This window comes from Vicia villosa, linkage group LG2, assembly GCF_029867415.1.
Source record: "Vicia villosa cultivar HV-30 ecotype Madison, WI linkage group LG2, Vvil1.0, whole genome shotgun sequence".
Taxonomy (NCBI): Eukaryota; Viridiplantae; Streptophyta; class Magnoliopsida; order Fabales; family Fabaceae; genus Vicia; species Vicia villosa.
Window position 1 is genome coordinate 224,568,687 of NC_081181.1, and position 27,616 is coordinate 224,596,302.

The 27,616-nt window shown below is 34.9% G+C and overlaps 4 protein-coding genes across 4 annotated transcripts; 3 read left to right on the forward strand and 1 right to left on the reverse strand.

The window, feature by feature from the left end:
• The first annotated feature begins 5,649 nt into the window (after positions 1 to 5,649).
• On the forward strand, positions 5,650 to 9,655 carry LOC131654048 (phospholipase D alpha 1-like). The gene is made up of 4 exons (XM_058924453.1): positions 5,650 to 5,796; positions 5,892 to 5,991; positions 6,791 to 8,693; positions 8,977 to 9,655. Exons 2-4 carry the CDS (start codon positions 5,899 to 5,901, stop codon positions 9,408 to 9,410), a joined length of 2,430 nt encoding a protein of 809 aa, XP_058780436.1. The 5' UTR covers positions 5,650 to 5,796; positions 5,892 to 5,898; the 3' UTR covers positions 9,411 to 9,655.
• An 8,553-nt stretch (positions 9,656 to 18,208) lies between these two features.
• On the reverse strand, positions 18,209 to 19,381 carry LOC131651465 (uncharacterized). The gene has a single exon (XM_058921127.1). It carries the CDS (start codon positions 19,379 to 19,381, stop codon positions 18,209 to 18,211), a length of 1,173 nt encoding a protein of 390 aa, XP_058777110.1.
• A 1,053-nt stretch (positions 19,382 to 20,434) lies between these two features.
• Positions 20,435 to 21,388, forward strand: LOC131648349 (uncharacterized). The gene is made up of 2 exons (XM_058918108.1): positions 20,435 to 20,744; positions 20,860 to 21,388. The coding sequence occupies exons 1-2, from the start codon at positions 20,600 to 20,602 to the stop codon at positions 21,108 to 21,110; spliced, it is 396 nt and encodes a 131-aa protein (XP_058774091.1). The 5' UTR covers positions 20,435 to 20,599; the 3' UTR covers positions 21,111 to 21,388.
• A 3,063-nt stretch (positions 21,389 to 24,451) lies between these two features.
• Positions 24,452 to 26,083, forward strand: LOC131648350 (uncharacterized). Its single transcript, XM_058918109.1, has 2 exons — positions 24,452 to 24,668; positions 25,124 to 26,083. The coding sequence occupies exon 2, from the start codon at positions 25,289 to 25,291 to the stop codon at positions 25,991 to 25,993; it is 705 nt and encodes a 234-aa protein (XP_058774092.1). The 5' UTR covers positions 24,452 to 24,668; positions 25,124 to 25,288; the 3' UTR covers positions 25,994 to 26,083.
• The last annotated feature ends 1,533 nt before the right edge of the window (positions 26,084 to 27,616 follow it).

Here is a 27,616-nt window from a genome sequence, read left to right on the forward strand (position 1 = left end):
AACAGCTATGTCAGAATTACATGCTAATCTTCAAAGTTACAAACTCGGCATGACAGGAAGACGATAGCATCATTCAGAGTATTGGAAAACCAAACATCCAAGAAAAATGACACCAGTTCACATCACTACAAATACCATATGAAACCATAACTGACTTTTTGGAGATAACTACTACTAATTCTACATAACAGAAACTTATACCTTTTCCTAACCACAAACAGAATTTCTAAACTTCAAGTCCAACTTGCTGCATAGTTCGAAACGGATACTAACATAAACCAAAACCCAGTCACAACAGTAGCATACACATATATTGCACACATGAAAACCAGCTAACACAAAAATTAGGCCCACAGTGCTAACACACCGGCTTCAACACAGAACCAATTCGAAAACCTACCGCAGCCCCATTCAACTACTAATAATCCTACACTATTTTCATCCTAACCTTACTAACTATAACAAAAACTCAGAGACATGTATCCCCAAGCCAAACCGTTTCAATTCGCCGCTCTTGCCACTCCAACCTCCTCGGCAATCCCTTTTTCAGTTATACCCTGCAGCACTCAACATTCGACTACTACTTCCAACCAAATCCGAACCGTGCCCTGCATTCAGAAAACAAAATAACCAACCTAACAGAAAATCTCATTTTCTAACTTTCCAAACTCTAAACTCCATAACAGTTTCAGCACTCTCCCATTAACCCACCAATTAGCCCCTAACCGAATTTCTTAATAGTTTCAAAACCATAACAGAACTAACAAACTCATAACAGAAAAACCAGATAATAACTAACCTAGTAACTAATTCAACTCACCATAACTAACTGAGTTTGTCAGTTAACTCAGTGAGTCTATACTAACTGAACCCAAACCTCCCTATAACAACCTTCAATCCTAGTCAGCAATCTCCAAACCTATCTAACTGAAACCGAACCTCACTCCAAACCTAACTCACCCGAGCCTACACCCTATATAATCTCCATTCCCTCCATAATTCAAACTTCAACCATTGTTACCTCCATCACACTTCATCTTCTCCATCTTTCAACCCTCTCTCCCACCTTCAATCTCCTCCACTCTCTTCTTCTCCACACGCCATCTCCTCCCTTCACCACTTCATCACCATTCATCATCGCACACCATCTTCTTCTCCACAAGCTTCAGCATCTTCAACTCTACTCTCCAATTCTCTCAATCTTCATTATCCTCACCCCACACAAAAGCTCTGAATCATCGGTGTTGTTAGAGTTTCAACCTCTGAAACTCCTTCAACCGAGCTAAAACTCCATCACACCTTCAATCATCATCTCTCTGCAATTCAATCTTACTCGCAAGAACAACTCAGCAATACGTATCGTACAGAAATTGCACGCAGAAGGAAAAACAAGAAAGAGCAGAAGAAGGTGAAGAAGAAAGAAGGATCCGTAGAAAGAAGAGAATGAGAGACGAAGTTCTTGGATGATAATCATTACCTGAATCTCACGAAGACGCACCTTTGGTGTTCTAAGGACGCCTTCGGTTTGAAGAGTCGCCGGAACTGCTCCGGTAGGTAAGTCTCCGAACACCTCTTTCCCGCCTTGTATTCACCGATCTTACGCCGTCCTTGATTGTGTTTGTATACTGAGATGGAGCCTTAAGGCTATGGTTGGACTACCACCCCCTAATTTGACGATTAGAGAGAGTTAGGGTTAAGCGCTTAGATCCTTCGATCCGGCTGTTTGCGCGCCCTTTAGGAGAAATTGAGGGGAGATTTAGGTTCAGGGGGAGGATATGAGTGGATTTGATTTTGGGGAATATCGCTTTAAGCCGTTTTAAGGATGAGAGACGGCGGAGGCGGTCACCGGAAAAGTAGAGAAGAACGAGAGAGAAGGAACGAGAGTGAGTATGAGATAAGCCGAAGAGTCACACAACATAACCCTAATTCCCAATTTCTTTTTTTCTATGTTATCAATTAATTGTTTTTTATTTTTACTTTGATTAATGAAATCTGAAAAATAATGAATCGGTTCAAAAATCTGGATTACACCCTTGGGCCTTCAGTACATCGAATTGCTACTCACACCCCAGGTGGCCCATACCGCGTTTTTGGCATACTGTAACAATAAAACAAACTCTGGTGGGCCTAATTCAGTCTGGGCCCTGCGCATATATGCTTACTGCACCCATAATTTCAACATGCACCCCCTAAATTCACACTCTTTTTCATTTTAGAATTTAGATTTTCTTTACATTTTAATAATAAAATGCTAATTTTCTTCCTTGTACTTTTAGACCTTAACACTAATTTTTGACTAAAAAAAAATGATCACAAAATATTAGTTTAGACTTTTAATTCTTGTGTTTGATTAGAATACCAATTTTGTCATAAAAATGTACATAAAAAATAGTAGTTTTAGGCTATTTTGTTTTAGTCTTTTACTTGATTTGTAATTCAATTTCTCCCATAAAATCGACACAAAAATAATAGTACTTTTAATTCACTTTTGTGCCATATTTTGACTTGTTCTTTTTCATGTTATTTTCAATATTCTACTTAGCGCTTTAATTTTCATGTTCCTTTATTCCTAACTTTAGGTAGAAACCATGATAACATTAGGTAGAAATTCCCTTCACACTTAGGCTAGTTTCTTTTTCTTTTGCAACCATAAAACATCTAAAAATATCAAAATAAATTCCCCATAAAAAATACAAAGAAAATACTTAAAACACTAATAATCAAAGTGAAAATTCTTAAAAAGGGAATGGAACCTTGAAACATCCCTTGCTTAAGGGAATGTTCGAGTGCTTGGATCTCCCTTGCTTAAGGGTCCCATTCAGGCGTAAGTTCCCAACTTCTAAAAAACACAAACCAAAGAGTAACTCGAGTTTCCCTTGCTTAAGGGATTTCCTCGAAACACTCAAACTCTCTCTTCTCTCTTTTCTTAAGGGCATTGTTATCTCCGCTCTATTGCATCCTAGGCGATCCCTTATGCAAGAGCGCGAGCGTTAACTCCGCCCAACTAAAAAACACAAAAACAAACAAAAACTATGGAGTCGAACTACGGCGCTCTGATTCCTGAAAGGGATACGTAGGCATCAAGTCGCGGGGCTTGAACGAGCACATTTGTAAATATTTCCTTCTTTTCCCCGTATTTCTTTTGCATTCATTCGCATATAGATAGACATAGTACACACCCTTTAGATAGAAACAAACATAGGTGGATACCATCGAGTACGATGGGCGCGAGGGGTGCTAATACCTTCCCCTCGCGTAACCGACTTCTGTACCTTGATTCTCTGGTCGCAAGACCTTGTTCCTTCCTTTGTTAGGTTTCCTGGTATTCCTTTCCCTTTTGGGATAAATATATTGGTGGCGACTCTGTTCATTTTTCGCGAGCGTGCGACACGGTTCAAATGAGGAACCATTTGTTGACTTGGTACCACATGCATATGCATTGAGTTGCATAGTTGAGTCTGCTGTTGACTACGTTTGCATTAGTGTCGCATTTGCGGATGATTATTGGGTGATGTGTTGTTTGGATGAGAATATATGATGTGTTGATGTTGTCATGATTAACGTTCATACTTGTTGATAGGTGATTGTATTGTGTATTATGTTGAGTTGGGTGTGAGAATGTGATTGTGTGATTTTTGTGAAATATGTGTAGTTGTATATGTTCTACCTTGCAGTTTATACTATTTAATTTATTGATGTAAATTCCCGCCCCTTTGTTGTTGTTGTTGTGGTATGTGCTCCTCTTTGGAGTACAGACAAACATGTAGATGAGTAACTGCTTAGAGCCGGAGAATGGCGTTGAGGTTGTTCTTCTCTTTTCTTTTGTTTGTGCTCTTAGAATTACATTGCTATGATCTGTAACACTGGACGGGATGAATGATATTTTTTATTTCTATTTATGGTAATTAGAGAGTCGGATGTCATACTCTTGCCGTTGTGATTCTTATGTTGTTTTGTGGAGACTTTCAACATATTTTGTTTAGTTTTAATAAAGTTTTTTTATGAGACTTATATGATTGAAGCATACTTATTTACTAAATTCCGCTGCGATGATACCTTAAGTGAAAGTGAGCATGCGATGACAGATATTGAATGTTTTATTTTAAATTATGTGTTAGAGATCAGGTAGTGATTTAAGATGCGTGACATCCTGATGTGAAATATGTGATTTTTTTATTTCGTTATATTACGCGCGAGGAAATTAGGTTGTTACACTAGGTCTTACTTTTTATTATAAATTTTATTCATTAGAATTTTATCTATTTCAAACTCAAATCAAGTTTTGATCACTTTAGCTACACAACGATGGATTAGAATTTAGTATTAGAATAGTTGGTCTTTGTGGTTCGCTAACCTTTTTACTACTTCGACATCATTGTACACTTGCGGCTTGTCAATCCACAATATCCTTCTACCACTCCTTGTCCACAATAATCCCCATCCTATTTTTCAATTTGACTTTTCTTGTGTACCAAAACTTAAGTCTCGAGTTATCTAATTCTTTAGCTTTTTCACTTGTCCACTTAGTTTCTTGTAGACACATAAAATTGACCTTCCTCCTAACCATAGTGTCAATTATTTCCTTAGACTTTCTAGTAAGCGTACTCTCATGAACTAAGTTCATTAACTACACTCGTTCACGAAAATGTAGACATTCTACTCGAGCCATGCGATGTGTTGCTTCCAGACAAACGACCTAACATTCACATTGTTTTATAGATGATTCACGTCATAGAGATTACACAAAAATTTACATTGATTGTTGACTGTCTAACATAATTCTCTTATTTTATCCGAACTTAGGACCGACTAGCAAAACTATCTTAAAGAGAAATGTTGGATTATATTTTATTTATTGGATAAGGAATTTATTTCCGAGTTTAATGGACATACACTGACGGTATAATAAAATTTTACACTGTCATCCAATCAGAATATATCATTTTGCTATGTCATCTGAGTAATTTTAAAATAATAGTATGATTTATTGAGATGCATGATTGTGTAAAAAAAATTTACATTGTGTGATAGTACTTCACCACTTCTATGCAATAAAACTATTTTTATTATTAAAAAAGAGAGAAAGAGAAGAACTTGGTAGCACGAGTGATAACTAAGTGGTGATTTAAACAAAGCAAAAATATTTGTATCATCCACTACTAATTGACGCAAGATTTAGTCTTAACACACTTAAAATAAAAATAAAATAATAAAAAAAATCCTACATTTTCTCCTCAAACTGCTTCACTGAACGACTAGCCAAATTTATTTCATATTTCAATATCCACAACAACATCCTGACCAAGTGTTTCAACTTTCAACATTCCTGCAAACGTGTTCTTCGAGATATCTGACGGCACACGTTTTCCATTACAAAATTTCATTCATCATTTCTCCACATCACACTTTTGAAAAAAATATCCAAAGTATTTTAAAGTTAATTCATCCACTCTAGTTTGTCGGCACATTTGATTATCAAGATAATTGTAGACCCCACTTTGCTTCCATAGGGCCAAATGTCATAAGTGCCGCGTTGATTAATCAATGAATTTATATAAGCATTAATGGAATGCCACCTCTTATTGACAAAAATTGATATACTAACCAAAAACTCTCATTAATATAATATAATTATAATAAATAAATAATATTTTTATTAAATAATTTAGTTATAAAATAAATAATTATTTTTCAACAATCAGTAGTTCAGTACTACTATCATATCTAGTACCTATTCATTTTTCATTCATTCACTTTCATTTTCATCTCTGAACTGAACTCTGAAACTTTACACAGGTCAATCTCTTTCATCTTTCTTCTTTAATTTAGATCCATTTTCAATTCTAACGATCTATCTGTGTGATCTAACTAACTATGATTCTACTTTGTAGCTAATTCATGGCGCAAATTCTGCTACACGGAACTCTGCATGCTACAATCTATGAAGTCGATAAACTCAAGAACGTTGGTGGTAGTAACATTCTCAGCAAGGTGCTGATTTTCTTCTTTCTCGATCTCTTTTTTTTTTTCTTTAGGTTTTCAATTTTTTCAACTACTTGCTAACTGATTTTCACTTAATTAGCTTAGTTGTTAGATTTCTGGTATTTGTTAGTTAAACGGTTAGTTTTTCTGTTGTAGTTATTATTAATCTAGCTTGTTGTTAATCTCAGTGATTGTGATTCATATTTCATAATCGATTATTCAACTGTTCAATCTTCTGTTCTAGATTCTGAAATTTCGTTAGATTATTGTTAATTGAAATTTGTATTGGAGTTTTTCCACTGATTTAGCTTTTGATGAATTTCAAACTAGAAGATCGAATTTTTTGTGGTTATTGACTTGTAGATTGTTGATTTTTCTCACGCCTTTATCAGAAAGACTTGAAGTGATAAAATTTGAGTGGTGGTTAAGGATGGGTTAGTTGGAAGGATAATGAATTTTTATTTATTTATTTCATGGATTGGTTTATTTGTTTCGTGAAAAAGAAGAAAAATTTGATTATCATAATGAAAAAAAGGGGAAAGTGGTTGGGTTTGGTCCATGGATAAGACAAAAGTTAACCAAGCCAATACTATGCTTCTTATGAATCACAACTTCAACACAAATAATTTTAAGAAATGAATAACTTAAACGTGATTATATGAATCAGACACTAACATGTCGGATACCAAACACGCCTTTGATCTGAAGTGTATGTGCGACAGGGTTTTGTATACTGTGAAATTTAATTGATAACGTTCACCTTGATGGTTGATTCTTGTGTTAATTATATTCGCTTATTATTTTTTAGATTAAACAAAACTTCGAGGAGACGGTTGGATTTGGGAAAGGGACTACCAAACTTTATGCGACCATTGATTTGGAGAAAGCACGAGTGGGAAGGACCAGGAAATTAGAAAAGGAGCATACTAATCCTAAATGGTATGAGTCTTTTCACATTTACTGTGCCCATTTGGCAACAAATATCATATTCACTGTGAAAGATGACAATCCTATTGGGGCAACCTTAATTGGAAGAGCATATGTGCCTGTTGAGGAAGTGTTGAGTGGTGAGGAAATTGATAGATGGGTTGAAATATTGGATGTGCATAAAAATCCAATTCATGGAAATTCAAAGATCCGTGTGAAGTTGCAGTTTTTCGATGTTTCAAAAGACCTAAACTGGGCTCGAGGCATTAGAAGTCCTAAATTTCCTGGAGTTCCTTATACTTTCTTTACACAGAGACAAGGATGTAAGGTTTCTCTATACCAGGATTCTCATGTCCCGGATAATTTTGTCCCGAATATACAACTCGCAGGAGGCCAGACTTACAAGCCTCAGAGATGCTGGGAGGATATTTTCGATGCAATCACAAAAGCAAGACACATGATATACATTACAGGGTGGTCTGTTTATACTGAGATTTCCTTGGTAAGGGATTCAAGAAGACAAAAGCCGGGAGGAGACATAATGCTTGGCGAGCTTCTCAAGAAAAAAGCACAAGAAGGTGTTAGGGTGTTGATGCTTGTTTGGGATGATAGAACATCGGTTGGTTTGTTGAAAAAAGATGGGTTGATGGCTACTCATGATCAAGAAACTGCGGAATATTTTCATGGCTCTGAAGTGCACTGTGTTTTATGCCCTCGCAATCCGGATGATGGTGGAAGCATTGTCCAAAATATATCAATTGGTACCATGTTTACTCATCATCAGAAAATTGTGGTGGTGGACAGTGAGTTGCCAAGTCAAGCAGGGTTAGATAAGCGGAGAATTGTGAGTTTTGTTGGAGGCATTGATCTCTGTGATGGAAGATATGATACTCAGTTTCATTCACTTTTCAGAACCTTGGATACAGCACATCATGATGATTTTCATCAGCCTAACTTTCCTGGTGCTTCAATACAAAAAGGTGGTCCTAGGGAGCCTTGGCATGATATCCACTCAAGGCTTGAAGGTCCCATTGCTTGGGATGTTTTGTTTAACTTTGAGCAAAGATGGAGGAAGCAAGGTGGAAAGGACTTGCTTGTTCCTCTGAGAGAGCTTGAAGACGTCGTTATCACCCCGTCCCCGGTAACTTTCCCTGATGATCAAGAGACATGGAATGTTCAGTTATTTAGATCTATTGATGGTGGTGCAGCTTTCGGGTTCCCAGAGACTCCTGAAGATGCTGCTAAAGCCGGGCTTGTTAGTGGGAAGGATAACATAATAGATCGTAGTATTCAAGATGCTTATATCAATGCTATTCGACGTGCCAAAAATTTCATCTACATTGAAAATCAATATTTCCTTGGAAGCTGTTATGGGTGGAGTGCTGATGGGATTAAGCCTGAAGACATTGGTGCTTTGCATCTGATCCCAAAAGAGCTTTCACTTAAGATTGTTAGCAAGATTGAAGCTGGGGAAAAGTTCACTGTGTATATTGTGGTTCCCATGTGGCCTGAAGGTGTCCCAGAAAGTGCGTCAGTTCAGGCAATATTAGACTGGCAGAGGAGAACACTGGATATGATGTACAAAGATATTATTCAAGCACTCAATGCCCAGGGAATTGAAGATGATCCTCGGAACTATTTGACATTCTTCTGCCTAGGCAATCGAGAGGTGAAAAAACAAGGAGAGTATGAGCCTACCGAAAGACCAGAACCTGATACAGATTATATCCGAGCCCAAGAGGCCAGGCGTTTCATGATTTATGTTCATGCCAAGATGATGATAGGTAAGTAAAACATTCTTTCAAACACTTCCTTTCCAATACTCTTTTTATGGTTTGGTAAAATTCACGCGGGTCTCCTTTCGTATTTAGTCCGTCTCATTTTCAAAATGATGGAGACATGCAATCGCATGAGTATTACCCAAACCTCACTCGCTCATACTATTTTTTTCATGATAAGTTTTTCGAGTCTTGCATTGATAAGTATTACAATATCCCTTTTACTTCACCAAGAAAACATTCTTTGTTGATAGAAATTCATAGTATGGTAGAATCATTTTTTTTGCAGTTGATGATGAATACATAATTATTGGATCTGCCAACATCAACCAAAGATCAATGGATGGTGCTAGAGACTCTGAAATAGCAATGGGAGCTTATCAGCCCTATCATTTAGCTAACAGGCAGCCTGCAAGGGGTCAGATTCATGGTTTCCGCATGTCGTTGTGGTATGAGCACCTTGGCATGCTGGAAGAATCCTTCCTTCACCCAGAAAGTGGAGAATGCATTAGGAAGGTGAACCAAATTGCTGACAAGTATTGGGATATCTATTCCAGCGAGTCCCTAGAGCAAGACCTCCCTGGTCATCTTCTTCGTTATCCCATTGGGGTTTCAAACGAAGGAAATGTGACAGAGCTACCAGGATTTGAATTCTTCCCCGACACCAAGGCTCGTGTTCTTGGTGGAAAGGTTGATTACCTGCCACCTATACTTACTACTTAGTTTCATTGTATATTTTGTTCATTAAATAAAGTATTTGTGGTGTTAGTGTGAGAAATGACTGTAATGGTACAATAGTCCTGCGAATAAGCTTGAGATGATTAAGGACTTTGCTGTTGATTTGTAATACTAGTATTTTCCTGCTCTTTCTATGTTTTAACTGCGATAAGATAAATTCTAGCTCGGAGGCCTTGACATGTATCCTACTATATTTGATGTAATTTTAAAATTGTTTTGAAGTTTTTTCATTTTTGATTGCTTAGTTTTTAAAATTTTCAGTAACTTGCAACTCTATTGTCAGAATACTTCACAATCACTATGTCCCACTACATTGTGTTTCGTTAACTTATCACCTGACACGCGTTTAAAATGTCACAACAAATGAGATGAATAATTGACTGAAATAAAAGCTCTCATTATTCTGCTTGGGACCCATTATTCTTGGTTTGATAGATATGGATATTCTAATTAGAGTTTTTTTAATTAGTACTCCATATGTATATAAAAACAACTTTATAAAAAAAATTTACTCTTAAAAAAAAATTAATACATTTAAGTCTTACACTATTTTTAATTTTATATTATTTTTTGTCTTAAAAATAGTTAATAACATAGAAATGTGAAAAAAATAGTGTTATATTTAAAATAATGACATTGAATATAATAATTATAGATGACTTCTGCTTACATTTAAGACAATTTCAATTTTTTTTGTTATTGCTTTATATTTGAGACGGGAGGGAGTATTCTAAGAATTTTCTTTTTAAATATTTTTAAAAAAAGCTATTATTTTTTAAAAGTTAACAATTTCAATTTCAATTTTTGATATATTCCCTCTATTTTTTTATAAGCAAACTTTGATTTTTAGATTCATTGTTTAAATAATGTATTTGAATTGAATATATCAATTATTCAATAAATTTAAAAGTCAAATTTTATTGAATAAGTATATTTTTATAATTTTTTATAGGTTTTTTAAAAAAATAAATGTTCGGTTAGGAACTGAGAATAGAAGATGTGTTGGGACAATTAGGATTTTCAAAAAAGATGAGAGAAGAAGAAGAGAAAATTAGAGAGAACAGTTGTTATTACTGTTATGAATAGTTTGACTTTCTCCAAATCATCTTTCTTCAATTTCTGTAGTTTCAAAATTTTGTCAATAGATAGAAATATGCATAGAAGACGGAAGAATGTGTGGTATATTTTTTCACTGTATCCCTCGATTGTACCACTGTTAACTATTATGCACAATCAGACTCTGGTACCAACTACAGGTGAGAAAGATATACACAAGAAGGGGGTTGGATTGTGTATACCAAAGATTATTTCTTTTTAAATCTTAATTCAGAACTGAGTAGATAATATCATATTTTGTATCAAGAAGAAATAAGTTAGATCCGAGTCTGACTTCAGAATTCTATGCATAGTGGACTAATTAAATGCAGAAGTAAATAAAGAGACACCCAATATATCCTGGTTCCTTCTAAACTGAGAGTAGTCAGTCCCCTTACAGCACAAGAGATTTACACTATAATCATTCATATTACAATTTAATCAATCAAACTAGAAAGAGACTTCATTGCTCAAGCACGCGGACAATAGACTCTACATTTACAACTATAGGGCATGCATGATAGATTTTTAAATTTGTGAGTTCTTAAGTGATATAATTGTTTAAAAATGGGTTTTCACTTAAGTACTATCTAAAAAAAATTATTCCTTTCCTGAATTATTAGATCCTAATGCTTTTTAGAAGCCACACTTTATCAGTGATCACTTGAGGTTCTAATGAGGTTACTTCTAATCAACATCAGTCTTTAATACTCCTTGTCCAGAAGCAAGCTTTTAAATAATTAGAGTCACTCATTTGTGAGGATTCAAGTTCCCCAAACAAAATATTAACAACTCAAGGGAATTAGTTGATTTGTTCCTTCTTAATCAACTCTTTAAACCATCAAGGCTTAGTTATTAATAATGAACATGAATAATACACTCAAATAGCTTTAATATTTATACAAAAATAAGTATAAATAATATTTTCACAGTTTTGAAAATCCTCAGTTAAGTAAGTTGTCCAAAATCTTTATGCACAGATATACACAAATCACTTTTGAATAACTTATCATGCTCATAAGTTGTTTAAGTAATGAAAGAGATTAACATACCTTTGCAGATTTTGATTATCTATTTTTACAATTTCCTACAAAAGAAGGTTTATTTGGAGGTCTTGAGGCTTCTACAGCTTCTCCTTTTTTTCATCAGTACGTCCTCCATTTGATTTTTGACTTAACTTTACCAGCTTCCTTCTTGCCTTTCTTCCTCTATCTCTTTTGGTTGATCTTCAATCTTCTAGAGCTTCCATAGCCATGCTCATCATTAGATGGTGAAGACATGTTCTTAAAAGCACATGATGCGCTACAACAATGGGAGAGAGAGGGAGAGGGAGCTTCAAAGCTCTATTGACTTCAGCAGAAGGTTCATCAGATTCAAATTTTGACAGAGTTTTAGAATCTGATATTTATCATTCAAAGTTTTTATTGAGCATATCTTTTCAAAAAATTCTCTACTTGACAGATCATTCTTCTAATGATCTTATTTCTGAATAAGATATAGACCAATGGTTACAGACTTGACCAACTGTGAATGGTCAAAATTTCACCTGGCCATTGTTTGTGCAACGTCTGAATATAATAGTGTTTATTGAACAACACGGACACGTATTCCTTATCATCACAATCTTTTTCAGATTCTATAGTATCTGCATACTGAGTTAGAAAACAATTGTCAGTTTGTAAGAGACTATTTGATGATAAACTCCACAAGATAGAAGATCGCTATGTGTTAGAGAATGGAAGGCTCAACTTTTCTTTAGGCATAATGACAATATTGAGATGAATCAGCGGGAAGGTAGCATAAAACAGAGTGAGCTATATGAGTCATGGGCTTCACCAAGAGAAAATTTCTGAGAAAATAGCCCATCAAAAATAAAGGGATCGAACCAAGAGACGATCGGGTGAAGCTGAAAAAGCCCCTAGTTGCGAAAGTCGAGATGTGTACCTCTGACAAAAAAATATCAAAGAATAAATTAATATAAGGTTTTTAGGACTTTTGCTTGACACACAGTTGAATTACCACCAAATATGGTCATGACCCCGGATGAAGCTGGGAAGGGGAAATCTTCAAATGTCTCAGGACAACTATCTCAAATTTTGAAAAGAGCCGGTGAAGTCCTATCTTTGTAACTCGTAGAATGGGACCATGCATTCAACAAAATAAATGGATATCATGTTCTCTTGTGGAACACGAAGGACCGATCACTCTGAAGGATCACCGGCCATAATGTTAGAATCACATAGAGTGACCTCAATACTCAAAGCTGGAGATGTGCCTCTCACTGTTGCGTTTATCCAATCATACATCAGCACAACCAATCGACGTTGTAGATTCAAATGTTCCAGCACATTAGCACATCTAGGCTTGCGACCTTCAGTCCTCAGATAAACCTGAATGAAACATTTGGCAAGTCCACTCCTTTACAAGTTAGCCTTCGTCTCCTCATCTGACAAGACACGAGGGGGCAGGGGAATATTAGCATAATTTATTCTTCCACCGACATTTGTCACTAGGGCGTCTAAAAACCCATTAGAAAAGGTCTCTTCATCTAAGGAATCCCTAGATATGCTCCCTGACTCAGAATGGTCAAATATGGATATGAATTTCGTTCCCACATGGTCGCTGCTATGGGAAGGATGATGAGAATCATGGGATGACCCAGATGAAGTTTCTACTTCAGAATCACTCACTACATTGATGGTGTTATCACTCATCCTAACCAAAAACAAGAAACACTAAAGAAAAAAGCTCGAGTTAGAAAGGTACCTGGTAGTAAGAGGTTGATGAAGCGAGAGCAATCAAAAAGTTAAAAGCTTTAAGCCAAACTATGAATAACTTCTAATGATGCTTTTAGGAAAAAGGAACAAAGACATTTCTCTTGGAAAGTAACTAAAAACTTGAAAGCTAAAAGGTTGCGAAAACTCCCAAAATATTTAACTCACCCTATTTATAAACTACGACAGCTAGAGGATCAATACCGACTATGAACAGAGATCACAAGATCAATGACTACAATTCCACACAAAAAAACATGCCAAACTCAATTGCACTCAAACACTCTGTGAACTGCGCCAAACCCTAGTTGGTCACATCATCGCACCTATCAAGAATGGGTGACAAAGCGTTTCAATGATAAAATAACATTAAATGCGTCTATTCTCCATTACTTTTCCAAACTGAATTCAAGCGATTCAATTCTACTTCACACTAGACTACGATATAAAGGTTGGTCAACAATACTTAAGGCTTGCCCCTGCTCCTTTAGTACCCGACCAAGCCTTGAGGGCAACTATTCCGGACCGGCTAGAGGCCCAATTGACTAGGTCCCAATCCATCAAAAGTCCACTCTATTCGACCCAACACATAAAAATAGTTCACAATCAATGAGAAGGTACACAATCTCTTATCTCCAATCTCACTATACTCATCTTGAATCTTGAGTTGACTTGGGCGTTGTAGTGCTAACCTTGTATATCCATATCGCGGCACCATAAAGAAGACCGGAGCCACTGTTTAATTTCAGCAGTTATCCAACTCTCAACATTTTATGTTCCTTCGTGGAGCTTGAGTATCCATTTATATTTCCCGAACGGAACATAATCTGATATGAATAAGAATTTCAATCTTTCTAAAATAGATTCAGAATAAATCTTTTTCAAATAGGAACATGCTTCAAAACCAAGTCTTTGATTGAACAGAAAAGAAAATAAATTCTAAAAATGCAAGATTCAATCCATTAAGCATTGCACGCCAAGTAAGTAGATTGAGACATGATGTCTCCTATAATGTCAGAACATCTTACGTACCCCTCAACTATTGTGATACATGAAGGGTGGTTATTGTTGAAACTGTTAAGTATCTTCGTTCGTCAATCAATGTGGATGGATGTGTTTAGTTCATCAACATGCAATTTCAAAATGACAGTAATGTGAGAATTATATTCTTAATATTTAATAAGTATCGTTCAATGGAACCAATCAAGTTAAATACTTCTCCAGTCAAATTTGTTAATGTTTATTGTTCAATCTCATCTCATGACATTTGATAAAATCACATCCTACTTGTTGTACCAATTGAAAAAATTAATTTGTTTTTTTATAATTTTATTTATATTTGATTAATACTTATAATTTATGTTGAAGTATTACTATTATAATAATAATAATAATAATAATAATAATAATAATAATAATTAGTATATTTTTGGTCCCTATAAATATCTCAAATTTCTTTTTTTTTTTTTTGGAAAAGAAAACTTTCATTACCAAAAACGTTAATTACAAGGCGATCCATAGGATCCTGCCAAACCAGCAAAACAAAAAAAACCAGACCCTCTATCAAGGCATCATGAGTAAACTAACATGATGTCTTAGCTTAGGGTACATCCAAGCTCGCTATATAATTGTATCTATAATTCTGTCCATTATGCCTCTATTGCTATCCGTGTTCCCAAAACATCTATCATTCCGGTATAACCAACAATTATATATTGTTTCCGTATACGCTATTTTCAAAATTTGAGCTTTCCAACCCTTTCCTTTAGCATTCTCACAGAACCACCTGATTTCATCATCCCATTTCCCAGGCAAGTGTGGGATCTTAATCCACTCCAAAACCTGCTGCAGCATAGTGTTCATTTCAGCACATTCAAAGAATAAATGGTTTTGAGTCTCTTGAGCAATGCACAAGCTGCATTTATCATCATCCATTATGCCAAACCGTTTCAACCTCTCTTTTGTTGCCATCTTCCCATGACACGCTAGCCACAGAATGAACTTTGCGCGAGGACGTGCTCCATTGTCATAAAGCACCCTTCTCCATGGTGTTGGATTTTGATCCTTAATAAGTTTCACATATATGTCTCTAATCTGGACCCTCTCTTCTTTCATAGCAGAATTCCACATATTATGTTTCTCAATAGTATCTCTCTGCTTCATAACGGCTTTGAAAACCCATGAGCTGGAGCTGCTAACAGTCATGGTCCTAACATCCTTATTTTTCAGATAATAAGCATTAATCCACCGTATCCATAAACTATCCGCCTTTCCACTCAAATTCCAGACTAGTTTGATCAGGTTTGCTCTGTTCCACTCCCTCAAATTTATCAAGCTTAACCCTCCATGATTCTTTGGTGAGCAAACAGTTTCCCACGCGATCGGAGCTTTATTTGATTTGCAGTCTTTTCCAGTCCATAAAAACACTCTACAAATGCTATCCACTTTCTGCAGAATCTTTTTGGGCAGCGGTAAGCATTTCATCCAATAGTTGGTTATGGCAAAAAGGACGCTTTTAATCAATAAACATCTCCCTGCAAAAGCTCAGAGTTCTAGAAGTCCAGTGGCGAATTCTTGCAACAATCTTATCAATCAGCGGCATACACTGTTGCACACTGAGTTTCTTGTTTGTCAGCGGAATCCCCAAGTAGCGAAACGGCATAGAACCTTCAGGGAAACTCGTGATGTTCTTGATCTCCTTCTTTGTTTCCTCATCAATCCCTCCATAGTATGCTTTGCATTTATTTGGATTAACAACCAGCCCTGTGGACGCAGAGAATTGGTTGAAAACCTGCATAAGCACTTTAATAGAGGTAGTATCCCCACGGGAAAACAACAATAAGTCATCCGCGAAACTGAGATTCACCATCTTAATCCTAGCACACTTGGAATGATACTTATACTCAGAATTGGACTTCAACTTAGCCATGAGTCTTTGGAGATACTCCATTACAAGGACAAACAAAAGAGGGGACAAGGGGTCGCCTTGTCGAAGACCTCTCTTTGCTATCAGCTTCTTAGAGTACACTCCATTTATATTCACCTGGTAAGAAACAGTTTTAACACATAGCATGACCCATCGAATAAATTGCGAGGGGAAACTTATCTCCTTCATGATATCCTCCAAAGCCTTCCAATCCACCGTATCGTATGCCTTCTGAATATCTAACTGCAGCATACATTTAGGAGGGCCACCACTCCTGTTATAACCCTTAATAATCTCAAAAGCCAACATGATATGGTCATGTATGTGTTGGCCGGGAACAAAAGCTGCCTGGCTCAAGTGAATGATGCTGTTCAAGACACCATTTAGCCTTCTAGCCAAAATTTTGGAGATCACTTTGTAGATGGTTGTGCAGCAAGCAATAGGTCGAAACTCTTTAATATTCTTGGCATCTTTTGATTTAGGGATTAGCACAATCAGAGCACAATTTACAGCTTTGTACATCTTCTCCTTTGTGAAAAACGCCTTAACAGCCTTGGTTACATCTTCCCCTACAATACTCCAAGTTTTTTTGAAAAACTTGGCTCCATAACCATCAATCCCCGGGGCCTTTGTATCACCAATGCTTTTCAAGGCCTCCCTAATCTCATCCTCAGTGTCTGGTTTGGTAAGATGCTCCTGCTGGTCCCTATTCAATTGACTGCCATTCCTCATGACCTCCACATCAATTCCCTTCAGCCTAGGTGCAACAGTTCCTAACAGGTTTGTGTAAAACTCCATGATCTCCTGTTCAATATCTTAGTACTCATGAATGATGGTGCCATCATCTCTGTGCAACATGGAAATGTCTTTCTTCACATTCTTGGTTTTGATGGCTGCATAAAAAAAAGAGTTGTTACCATCCCCTTTCTTGATCCAATCAACTTTAGCCTTTTGTCTCAAGAGCTGATCATCTAACTCATTCCACTTCAAAACCTCTGCAGTGCAATTCTTAACTTTCTCAATAATTTGGCAGTTCCCACGATCCCTGGTTAACTCATTCTGGGCTGCAATGAGATCTTCTCTGGCTCTATTAATGGTATCCTTGATAGCAGCCAAAGGTTTACTTCTCCTCCTTAGAATAGGTTGCAGTCTCAACAGTTTTCTCCACAAGCAGAACATAGCTCCACCCTCTATTGGTTCATGCCAGCTTTGAGCCACATCCTCCTTAAAACCATCAATTTCAGTCACTGCATTCATAAACTTAAAATGAGATCTCTTTGGTTTGATGTTGTTACTTTGCTTCAAGCAGAGTAGACTATGGTCAGAAATCCCAGCCTCCATGTTCATCAAGACAGTGTCCTGTTGTTGCATAAACCAGTCCACATTACCCAGCACTCTATCAATTCTTGAATATATCATACCATTACTATGTCTGTTTGACCAAGTGTAGTAATCTCCTTGGTTATCCATCTCAAACAAACCCACCTTGTTCATCATATGTGTCATGTCAATATACTCCTTTTCCTGTACAGGACTGCCACCAATTCTATCCTTAGTGATCCTCACATTGTTATAGTCCCCAATCAGACACCATGACCCATGGCTTCCTCTCTGCAGGCTCTCTATATCATTCCACAAGTATCTTCTCCCCTGCACCTGATTTAGACCATATATTGCAGTGAGCCAATGACTGAAATTCCCATCAATTGTGCAGACCTCACAGTGTATGAATTGTTCAGAATCTGCCACTTTATTCACTTGAATTTTTGTGTCATCCCACAGAATCCATATCCTTCCATTGCCATGTCTACTATAGTTGTCAATATAGGACAACCTCATGCCCAGTTTATTCCTGATGCTGGTAGCTTTTGCTTCTTTTACTCTAGTCTCCACTAAGATAGCTATGTGTGGCTGCAAAAAGTTAAGCCTATGGCTCACTTCCTTATTCCTGCCAGCCTTATTAATTCCTCTCACATTCCAGGATATAATCATGTTAAGTCTATGTCCACTAGATGGTCATTCAAAACCCCTAGTGAAGAGAACTCATTATGACACTCAACCCCTTCAGTGTATTTCATAGGCTTTTTCCCCTTATCAATTCTACTAGATTTTGCTTCTATCCATCCCTCATCTTCTTTGGCCTTTGTGTTTAACTCTGCACCATCACCCTGCATCTTTTTCTCTTTGGTTACTATGGTCTCATCTTTCTTTTCTTGGCTCATATTAGGTTTGGCAGTCCATGTTTTTTTCTGAGGTCCTGGTGTACACTTGTGTCCTGCTCTCTTGCACACTTCACAATACAGCGGTTTCCATTCCAGCTCTACAGGCTGTTTAATCACCCTGCCTTCATTATCTTTTATGTTGATGGATTCTGCAATCTTTTGTGTGACATCAATTTCAACCAAAATCCTCGCATACGAAACTCTTAGCTTGGCAGCTGTGCACTCATCAGTGAAAAGTGGTTTCCTTAATGCACTTCCAATTTTGCTAAGGCTTCTCTTCCCCCAGAGATAGAGAGGTAGTTGGGGTAATTTCACCCATACCGGAACCGTACGAAGCATATCTCTTTTCAAGCAGAAATCGTGGTGCCATATCCTAAGGAGCATCGGCATATTCTGAATCGTGTAAGGTCCCTTCATCATCACCAAATCCCTATCTTCCCCAGATCTGAATTTCATTATGAAATATCCCTCATCATTATAGAATAACTCAGGGGTTTGAACAAAATTCCAGAATTTCAACATGAATTGTTTCACACCATTCATACTGAGGTCCTTCCCTATAACATGCATGAACAGAGAATTTTCCCAAAAGTTTACCTCTGAGCGTATGTCGTCATAGTCAATTTCGATCTGCACTTCTCCTTCCACAATTGTAGGTGCGACAAACTCAATCTCCATACCATTAGCTTGCATCCGGTTGCCATTGATCACATCCACCCAAAGCTTTTGTTGATTCGTCTCACCCTCATGTTTCACCCCTTTCGCCTCAGATTTACGATTTTCCTCCGTCTCCTCCGCCACATTTTGTGACTTTGCCTTTCCACTTCCCTTGCTTCCTCCTTCATCTACCTTCAGTTTGTCAGTGGGTGTCTCCACTTGCTTTACCGGTGACGATGGAACCAATTTTCGCGGCCGCCCTCGTCCCCGTGAGCTCCCCATTTTTCAAATTTCATTTTTAGTCACAATTAAAAAAAGACATATTTTAGTTCCTATAAAATTTTTATGCATGCAGTTTTAGATTCTGTTATTTTTTAAAATTTTAAAAACGATTTAATTACTCTTAAAATTTTAAATTTTTGAATAATTTTTTTCATACATTTTTAGAATATTATATAAAATATTTCTTTACCAAATTATATAACTTTTTATAATGAGAAGAATTAAATATTAATTTTTTAAATTTCAAAAGATAATGATAAAAGTAATGCAAATCTCGACTTAAAAAAATTAAATTTTAAGTTTTTTTTTTTTGAAAAACTTTTTATAACATTCTAAACATATATGTAAAATAATCATTCAAAAATACATATTAATTTAATAGTAGGAACTAAAACTACGTGCATAATAATTTTATAGGGACCAAAATATGTCATTTTTTATTACGGACTAAAAATAAAATTTAAAATATTTATAGAGACCAAAAAAATACTTAACTCTTATTATTATATTGTTCTCTAATTTGATTAATGGAATAATGCATATTTATTTAGTTGATAATACATAAGAATTCTATAATTCAAATACTTTAAAAATAGAGTGAATAAGATAGTTTAATTGATATGTATATTATTTGAGTTAAATGAATTTATAAATAGAGTGAATAAAATAGTTTAATTAATATTTATTATTTAAGTTAAATGAATATATACAATTGATTTAAGATTCAAATTTTAAGAGTAAGATTTATTTATATTTGTAAATTTTTTTAAAAAATTAGTGTATATCAACAATTTTATCTTAAAATGAATATTTTAAAAAATTAAAAATACTTTTTATTTATGAGAATAATACTCCATCCAAACTAACCAAGAGGATATCATGACTCCAACACTTTCCAACTTCTTCTTTGTACTTAACAAGGCAAAATCGAAACCGAACACTTCATCCATACACCGACCCACCTGGCCACCCACCCCTCAAATCCTTTTCATTCCCAAAATGGATCAATCGCCATCAGAGAAATCTAGAAGACTAGAACCTCATATATCTCCCAACTCACCATTCACCACAATATATCATTATTTATTTATTCAATTTTATAATTAATTCTTTTTATCTTTTTCATGAAGCAATCTCACCCACCTCTATATATTTATTCAACTCATCCATTTCTTCTATAGTCAAGTCAACTCAGCTCAATTCTTCAACAACAAAAAAATGACTTGTTTTTCACAGGGTCTTGTTTTCACTACTGCCATGGTTGTCTCAACCACCATGCTTTATCTAGTTTTCTCAAAACAAAAGCATAACCCATCATTTCAAATTCAAGGAAATCACGCTCTACGCTCTTGTTTGTATTCAGGTAAATAAATCACCACCCACCCTTTTTTTTCATTCTTCTTACTATGTCATGATTCATGAACAACTTCTTAGTTCTTTTCTTACTATGTATACACTATGTTGTTGTTTTTTCTTAGAGGAAAAGAAAAGGGAGAGAAAGATGAACACGAAGAAGAGTAAGAAGAAAGTTAGATTTGCAGAAAGTGTGAAGGAAGAAAGAGAAAAGAAGAGTGAGGTTGTAAGGAAAGAGAAACAGAGGAAGCGAAACAGAGTATATAGTGGCAACTGCAGAAGTGAAACGTTGAAAAGCCGTGGAATTCCGGCGAATAGAGTCGCTTTGTTCAACGGGATTTTGAGGGACCGAGTTCATAGGATGGAGTGTTGTTAAAGATCATCGTGATTCTCGTTGGTGAAGGTTGGAACGGAGGAAATTCTATGAAGCTGTTGTGTTTTTCTCATGCTCTGTTTTTCCTCTGTTTTTTTGTGTTTTCTTTTTTCTTTTTTGGTAGTTGTTAAATGTAATGTAGTTTTCGTGGTGAGGGAATTAACACATAGATAAATGGTGTGTGGTTGTGGAGAAATGTTTATACAGCTCATTTTGTCCTTGTAAACCAACTCAGCACTAGTTAGTAGTTATTTGAGATTAAATTTAATTTTCTTTTTTAATTTAATAATGAAAATATTTATATTAAAATGATAATACTAGTAGGGGAGAGAGATTTAGAAACAATTCTAATAAAAAGTTATTTTATTTTAAATTATAAGTATATAATTTTTATCATTTTATCAAAAAAATATGTATCAGATTTAAAATAATTTATTAAATTTTTTGGATGAATTGTCCTTAATAATTTTAGAAATAAATTTGATTTAATTTATTATCCATTTTTTTAATTTTTTAATGTAATAGATAAAAAAAATAATTTATTAATTGATTTTTTATATAATAAATGATTTGGATTGAATGAATCTAACTGCTACTCTCAAGTTATTTGACAGCTCTAACGAAGAGTATTATTTTAAGAGTAATTCAATGTGTTGTTCATTAAATCAATACATAATTAATAAAAGATTATACTATAGTATAAAAAACAAAAAAGCAAAAACTGTTGTAAAAAAAAAAAAAAAACTGTAAGGATAGTTTTGGTCTCTTATTTACATAATTAATTTTATATTTTAAATTTCACTAATTTTAGTACTATATTTAAATATGATTTAGTCTCACATTTTCTATTTAAAATCTATATTGTTCATTTTTAATGATGCTGTGTCAATTATTATATTATAGATATTACACATTTTAAAAAAATTTATATAATAATGGATCATGCTAACAAAGACTGGTTAAGCATTTTAAATTAAAAATTAATCATTGAATACATAACATTTGGTAGAACTTAATTTTTCAATCTTTTAACCAATGCTCCGAAGACACCTTTTGCATTACTCTATAATAATTTGTTATACCTTACAATTGATTTAATAATTAAAAATTTAACACCAATTTTGAATACAAATCTAATAAGATAAGTTAAGATATGAAAAATACAAAGAAAAAAGATTTATTCAATGAGAATATAGGAAAAATATAATAATTTATTGAAATAAACTATATAAATTAAAAGAAAATATTTGATCGTGAAAATAAAAATAGATACCGAATGAAAGAAATAAATGGTTGGGTATATAAAAAAAATAAATTTATTCAATGAGAATATAGGAAAAATATAATAATTTATTGAAATAAATTATATAAATTAAAAGAAAATATTTGATGGTTAAAATAAAAATAGATTATACTACATAAAAACATAAATTTTGATTAAAAAAAAATTAAAAATATATATTTTTTCATCCCTCAGTCCTAACCTTATAAGGTTTGACAAATATTCAGAGGACAACAACATAATGGATTTAGAAAATTGTGTTTGAATCATTTAGTCAAAGTTAATGTAAATTTGAGGAAGCTAAAGCCAATTTTTCATCATGTATATCCAAATAAACTAAAAATTATAATCAGTAAATAACACATAATATCGAGAACCTCCCGTAGTAGGTGTCAAAGCAAGTCCCCAAATATCAGAATGCACAAGATCAAATGGTACAACTAAAATATAAATACTTTTATTAAAAGATAAAGCTGGTTTTTTAGTAGTTTAACAAGCAGTACAATCAAAGGACTCATTAGTGACAAGTCCTAAATAACCTTGAGACACTAGAGGACGTAATTTGTTAATAGAACTATGGGCAAGACGACGATATCAAAGTTGAATGGATGAATCTGTGGAAGTGACACAAATGTTATACCAATGAGTTATATCATGCAGACGACATCTAGAGGAAGAAAAGACAAGTTCATAACCAAGATCACTTAATTGGCTAACAGAGATAAGATTAAAATTTAATTTAGGAATATGATATGCGTCATGTATACTTAAAATAGACAAGAAGATAGAACATTTGTGGCTTACATTCGTAAGAGATCCATTTGTAATGTGAATGGAACAAGTATTGTCGTTTTTAGATCATGTGGATGTCATGTGGTTACAACAGACAGAATCACAATACCATTTAGAGTTACTTGGTATGGTCGAAACTCGAAAGAGCAGCAAAAGTATTATCAGAAGGAAGATGTTGTCTAAGAAGAGACTCAAGATCTGTGACAGAGAAGGATGACTGAGAGGACTATATAGATTCATTGGTAGCAACAACACTTGCAAATGCAAGCCTTGAAGAGTTGGGACGAGGTTGATTTCTTTTCTGATCACAACGTGGAGGCGAGTGGGACAATTATGAATTAAGTGTCTATATGTCTTGTAATATCGACAACGATTTGAAGCAATATGACCATTTTTCATGCAGCAATGACACTCAACTATGGGGCAATCAGAAAAGAATGATCAGACTTACGACAACGGCGACAAGATTTGGTAGGCTTATTTGTAACTGCAAAAGCATGATCAGCTTGTTGGCAGACAAGTCCCAATCTAGTTTCTTCGGACTTAAGACAAGGGATTTTGGTGCAACAAGGAAGCCCGAATTGGTTCATAATCATCAATGAGAGCCATGAAAAACTAAATAAGACGAATATGATTACGATGAGTCTCATATGTTTTTAGGTCAATATCATCTTTCAGAGAAGACTCACACGAGGCTAACTAATTCCAAATAACTTGTATTTGTGCTAAAAACTCATAAACAAGTTGACTTGATTGTTGTTTCAAATTACTAAGATTCTTCAATAATTGATATTGACGGGATAAAATATAAATAATATAATGTTGTTTTAAATAACCCCATACCTCTTTAGCATTCTCGAATCGTCCAAATTGTAGATAAATATTTGGAAAGAAGGTATTTCAAAACCAAGTACTGATTTGATGGTTTTGTTGTCCCATTCCTTTTAATTTATCAGCATAAGCCTTTGAAGTTTCACCAGAACTTTTCGTCAGACACTTTTTACCGCCTCTCACGTATCACCAAAGTCAATGATCTTTCTACAACTGCTTATTGCTTCAGTCTAGTGATTATAATTGGAGCCATTGAAAATTATGGTAATTTGACAAGTAACCTCAAATTTCTCCATTGTAGCACAATAATTAAAAAATTATTGATTAATTTTACTTTTATCTTTAAATAATAATGTTTATTTTATACTATTGGAGATCAACTCTAATGTTATTAGAGATTGAGAAGTTACGGAAGATTTTAGAACATGAAGGAAAAAAACTGAACCAGACCGGTTCAACCGGTGATGACAATGAATAGTTGAAAACCTCCGCTGAACCGGATCCAGTTTTGGGTTTTTTCAATTGTGTTCGGAAACTCTCTTTTTAAAATAAAAGAAAAAAAGCCTGACGCCCTTCCCGGCCGGCGAAAATCGCATCTGTCCGTCGTTCCACGGCACTCCCGAGCCGCCTCGAATCCGTCCTACCACGGCCAGAAGGTATGTTTTATTGAACCTCCCGCTTTGCGATTGGTTTTTGGTTTCCACATGAACGAACCATCAATTTCATTCTTGTTAATTTGTCTCTTCTGCTTCGTGAAGTTTGTGAACCTTCTGTTTTCTTAATGAAGTTTGTCAATTTGATTTTTCTGTTTGTTTTGGTCTGTTTTTACCATACGATTTGAGTTTGTGATTTTGATATGGTAGCATGTGTTCATGGAATGTGACATTTCTAGATATGAATATTTCTTGTGAATTAAGATCTGATAAAATTAAACCTTTGAAACCAACTGCATAACCTTAAAATAAAGACTTTCTTGCTCTACAAATGCAAGTAACATACTTTTTAACAAACTAAAATGGAAGCTAACTGACTGTAACAAACTTTCTTCATTTGTTAATAATTAGCATTCTCATTTGTTATTTATGACTTACTGTGTTGTTTGTTTATGTAGTGAGAGAGGTGTGTTGTTGATTCGGAAAACGAAAGTACAAAACACTTTGGTGAACCACTGTCGAAGTTGGTCACCGTAGGAAGGATAACCGCCACAAAGAAATCCAAGAATTTTGTGGCGAAGATGTATGTGTAGCTCCAACAGAAAATCTTGAAACTGTCTCTGATGGAAAAAGACAATGGCTTCTGCTTTTCTAATATATCGTCAATCGTCACCCCCTCGAGTGTCGCTTTTGTTGTCATCTTGACGATCTTGGTTCGTGTCCTTCATGTAATATATTCTAGCGGCAAACCCTTGAGCAAAAGAGCTTCAAAACCTGTGAGGACCCTCATCATTTTAGGATCAGGCGGTCATACTGCAGAGATGCTTAGTCTATTAGCAGTGTTACAGAATGATAGGTTTAAACCAAGATTCTACATTGCTGCTGCTACTGACAATATGAGTCTTCAAAAAGCTCTATTGTTGGAGAACTCTCTAGCATCCGAGAGTGGAATAGACGTTGCTGATGCTTCAAACTTCATGAAGATTTATCGAAGTAGAGAAGTCGGTCAATCGTATGTAACCTCGGTTTGGACTACTTTAATTGCAACCCTACATGCGCTATGGCTAATGATTAAAATTAGACCTGAAGTGATACTTTGCAATGGGCCTGGAACTTGCATTCCCCTTTGTGTTATTGCATTTATATTTAAGATACTGGGAATCAGATGGTCATCGATTTTCTATGTTGAGAGTATTGCAAGAGTGAGAAGACTCTCCTTGACTGGTTTGCTTCTGTACAAGCTGTGGATGGCTGATCAGATTTTTGTTCAATGGCCACAGTTGCAACGAATGTATCCTCGAGCTACTTATGTTGGTAGACTCATGTAATCATTTGATAAATTTGTATTCTGCTGCTATCAATGAACTACTTCAAATTTTGCTAATGATTTTGAACCATTGGACATATATTTTGCGCTAGTGTTTTCATTGCCATTACGAATTTTCAGAATATGCTGAACAAACATAATTGATTACATGTTTCTCGGGTAGAATTCATGGTTTATTCTGAAAGCCGGAAAGAATAGGTAGATGTCTCCAATTTGATTTGCTACTGCAGGAACTTGAAGGGTAAGCAATCTCTACATGTCCTCAAGAAAAGAAAAAAAAAACGTTTTTAAAACTCTATTCTGCATTTAAAACAGTCCATTATTATACGATCAGAGGAATTTAAATTCCTTACTGCAAGTGAATGTGTGTCTACTGTCTAACAACAACTATGATGTACTATTGTGAAAAAACAAGGCCTCACTGAAATGAAGAAAAAGAGAAAGAGAAAGAGAAGCCGTTGAAGCTAAGAATTTAAACCAAACCAAAAAGTTTTGGTTCAGCTCAAAAACTGAATTCAACCATTGAAAATCAAATCGGTTTGATTCGGTTCTCAGTTTTTTATTTTAAAAGCTGAAGGAACAATGAATCAAACACAAATCAATTTTACTAAACTCAATTAAGATAAAATCAATTCTACCAAACTCAATTCCACTAGAATCGATTTTGTCCACCGTCAATTCAAACACACTCTAAGATGGTATCAGAGTTCAATCTTTTAGCTATGGATCCGTCATTCTTCTTTAACTCCGCTTGCACTTCTTCTTCCAATTATTACTTTCTCTTCGGTTTCTTTTACAAATGACGAATTCGATACAAAATGTGTATAAGAATCCTTTATATTTTCTCCCCAATGAAAATCCAACTACTGATCTTGTTTCTCTTCCATTAGAAGGCAATAAAAATTTCCAATCTTGTATCAAATCTATGCATTTTGCTTCTGTCAATAACGTTGTTTCACAATTGTGGAGGTTATTGCAACACTATACTGTTTTTTTTTTTAATGTTTGTGGGAGCTTTTGACTGCAGGAAAGAAAAAGGCTTTTTTGTAGTGGTTGTTGATGATGGTGATGGTTTATCCATGTTTTAAGGTTCTTTTTATATCTCAAATGCATACACCAAACATAATTTTGATCTGGCAAATGAAATGTTTCAATGGTTTTGGCAGTAGTTTCCACTTGTGGTGTCAAATATGTTGTCTAATATCTCTCAAAAATGATTCTCTTTTCTTCAAATGATTGCGTTTAGAAAAGAATTTTATCTCATAACTAATCCGAAAAACGTGAAGTATAATGTATGTGGATGTTGATCTATTAAATTAAAAAATGCATAAAAACAAAGTAAAGAAATAAAAATGGGTAAAGTAATTTAAATCAAGTTGTGGTATTTATAAAAGAAACTATTACAGAAATAATTGAATCATTACTTAAAAATGTTGTTTGTTTTTGTGTTTAATGTATGAGGAGGCATACGTGACGCTTGACGTTCGATTCAATGACTTCTATTTCATGACATGTTCTATTGACTTGGTCGATTCACATTCGGTTTATATTTGTTTGACTTGCTATCGATCGACTAAGCGGATTGACTTGCTATCGATCGACTAAGCGGATTCGTCTATGTAAT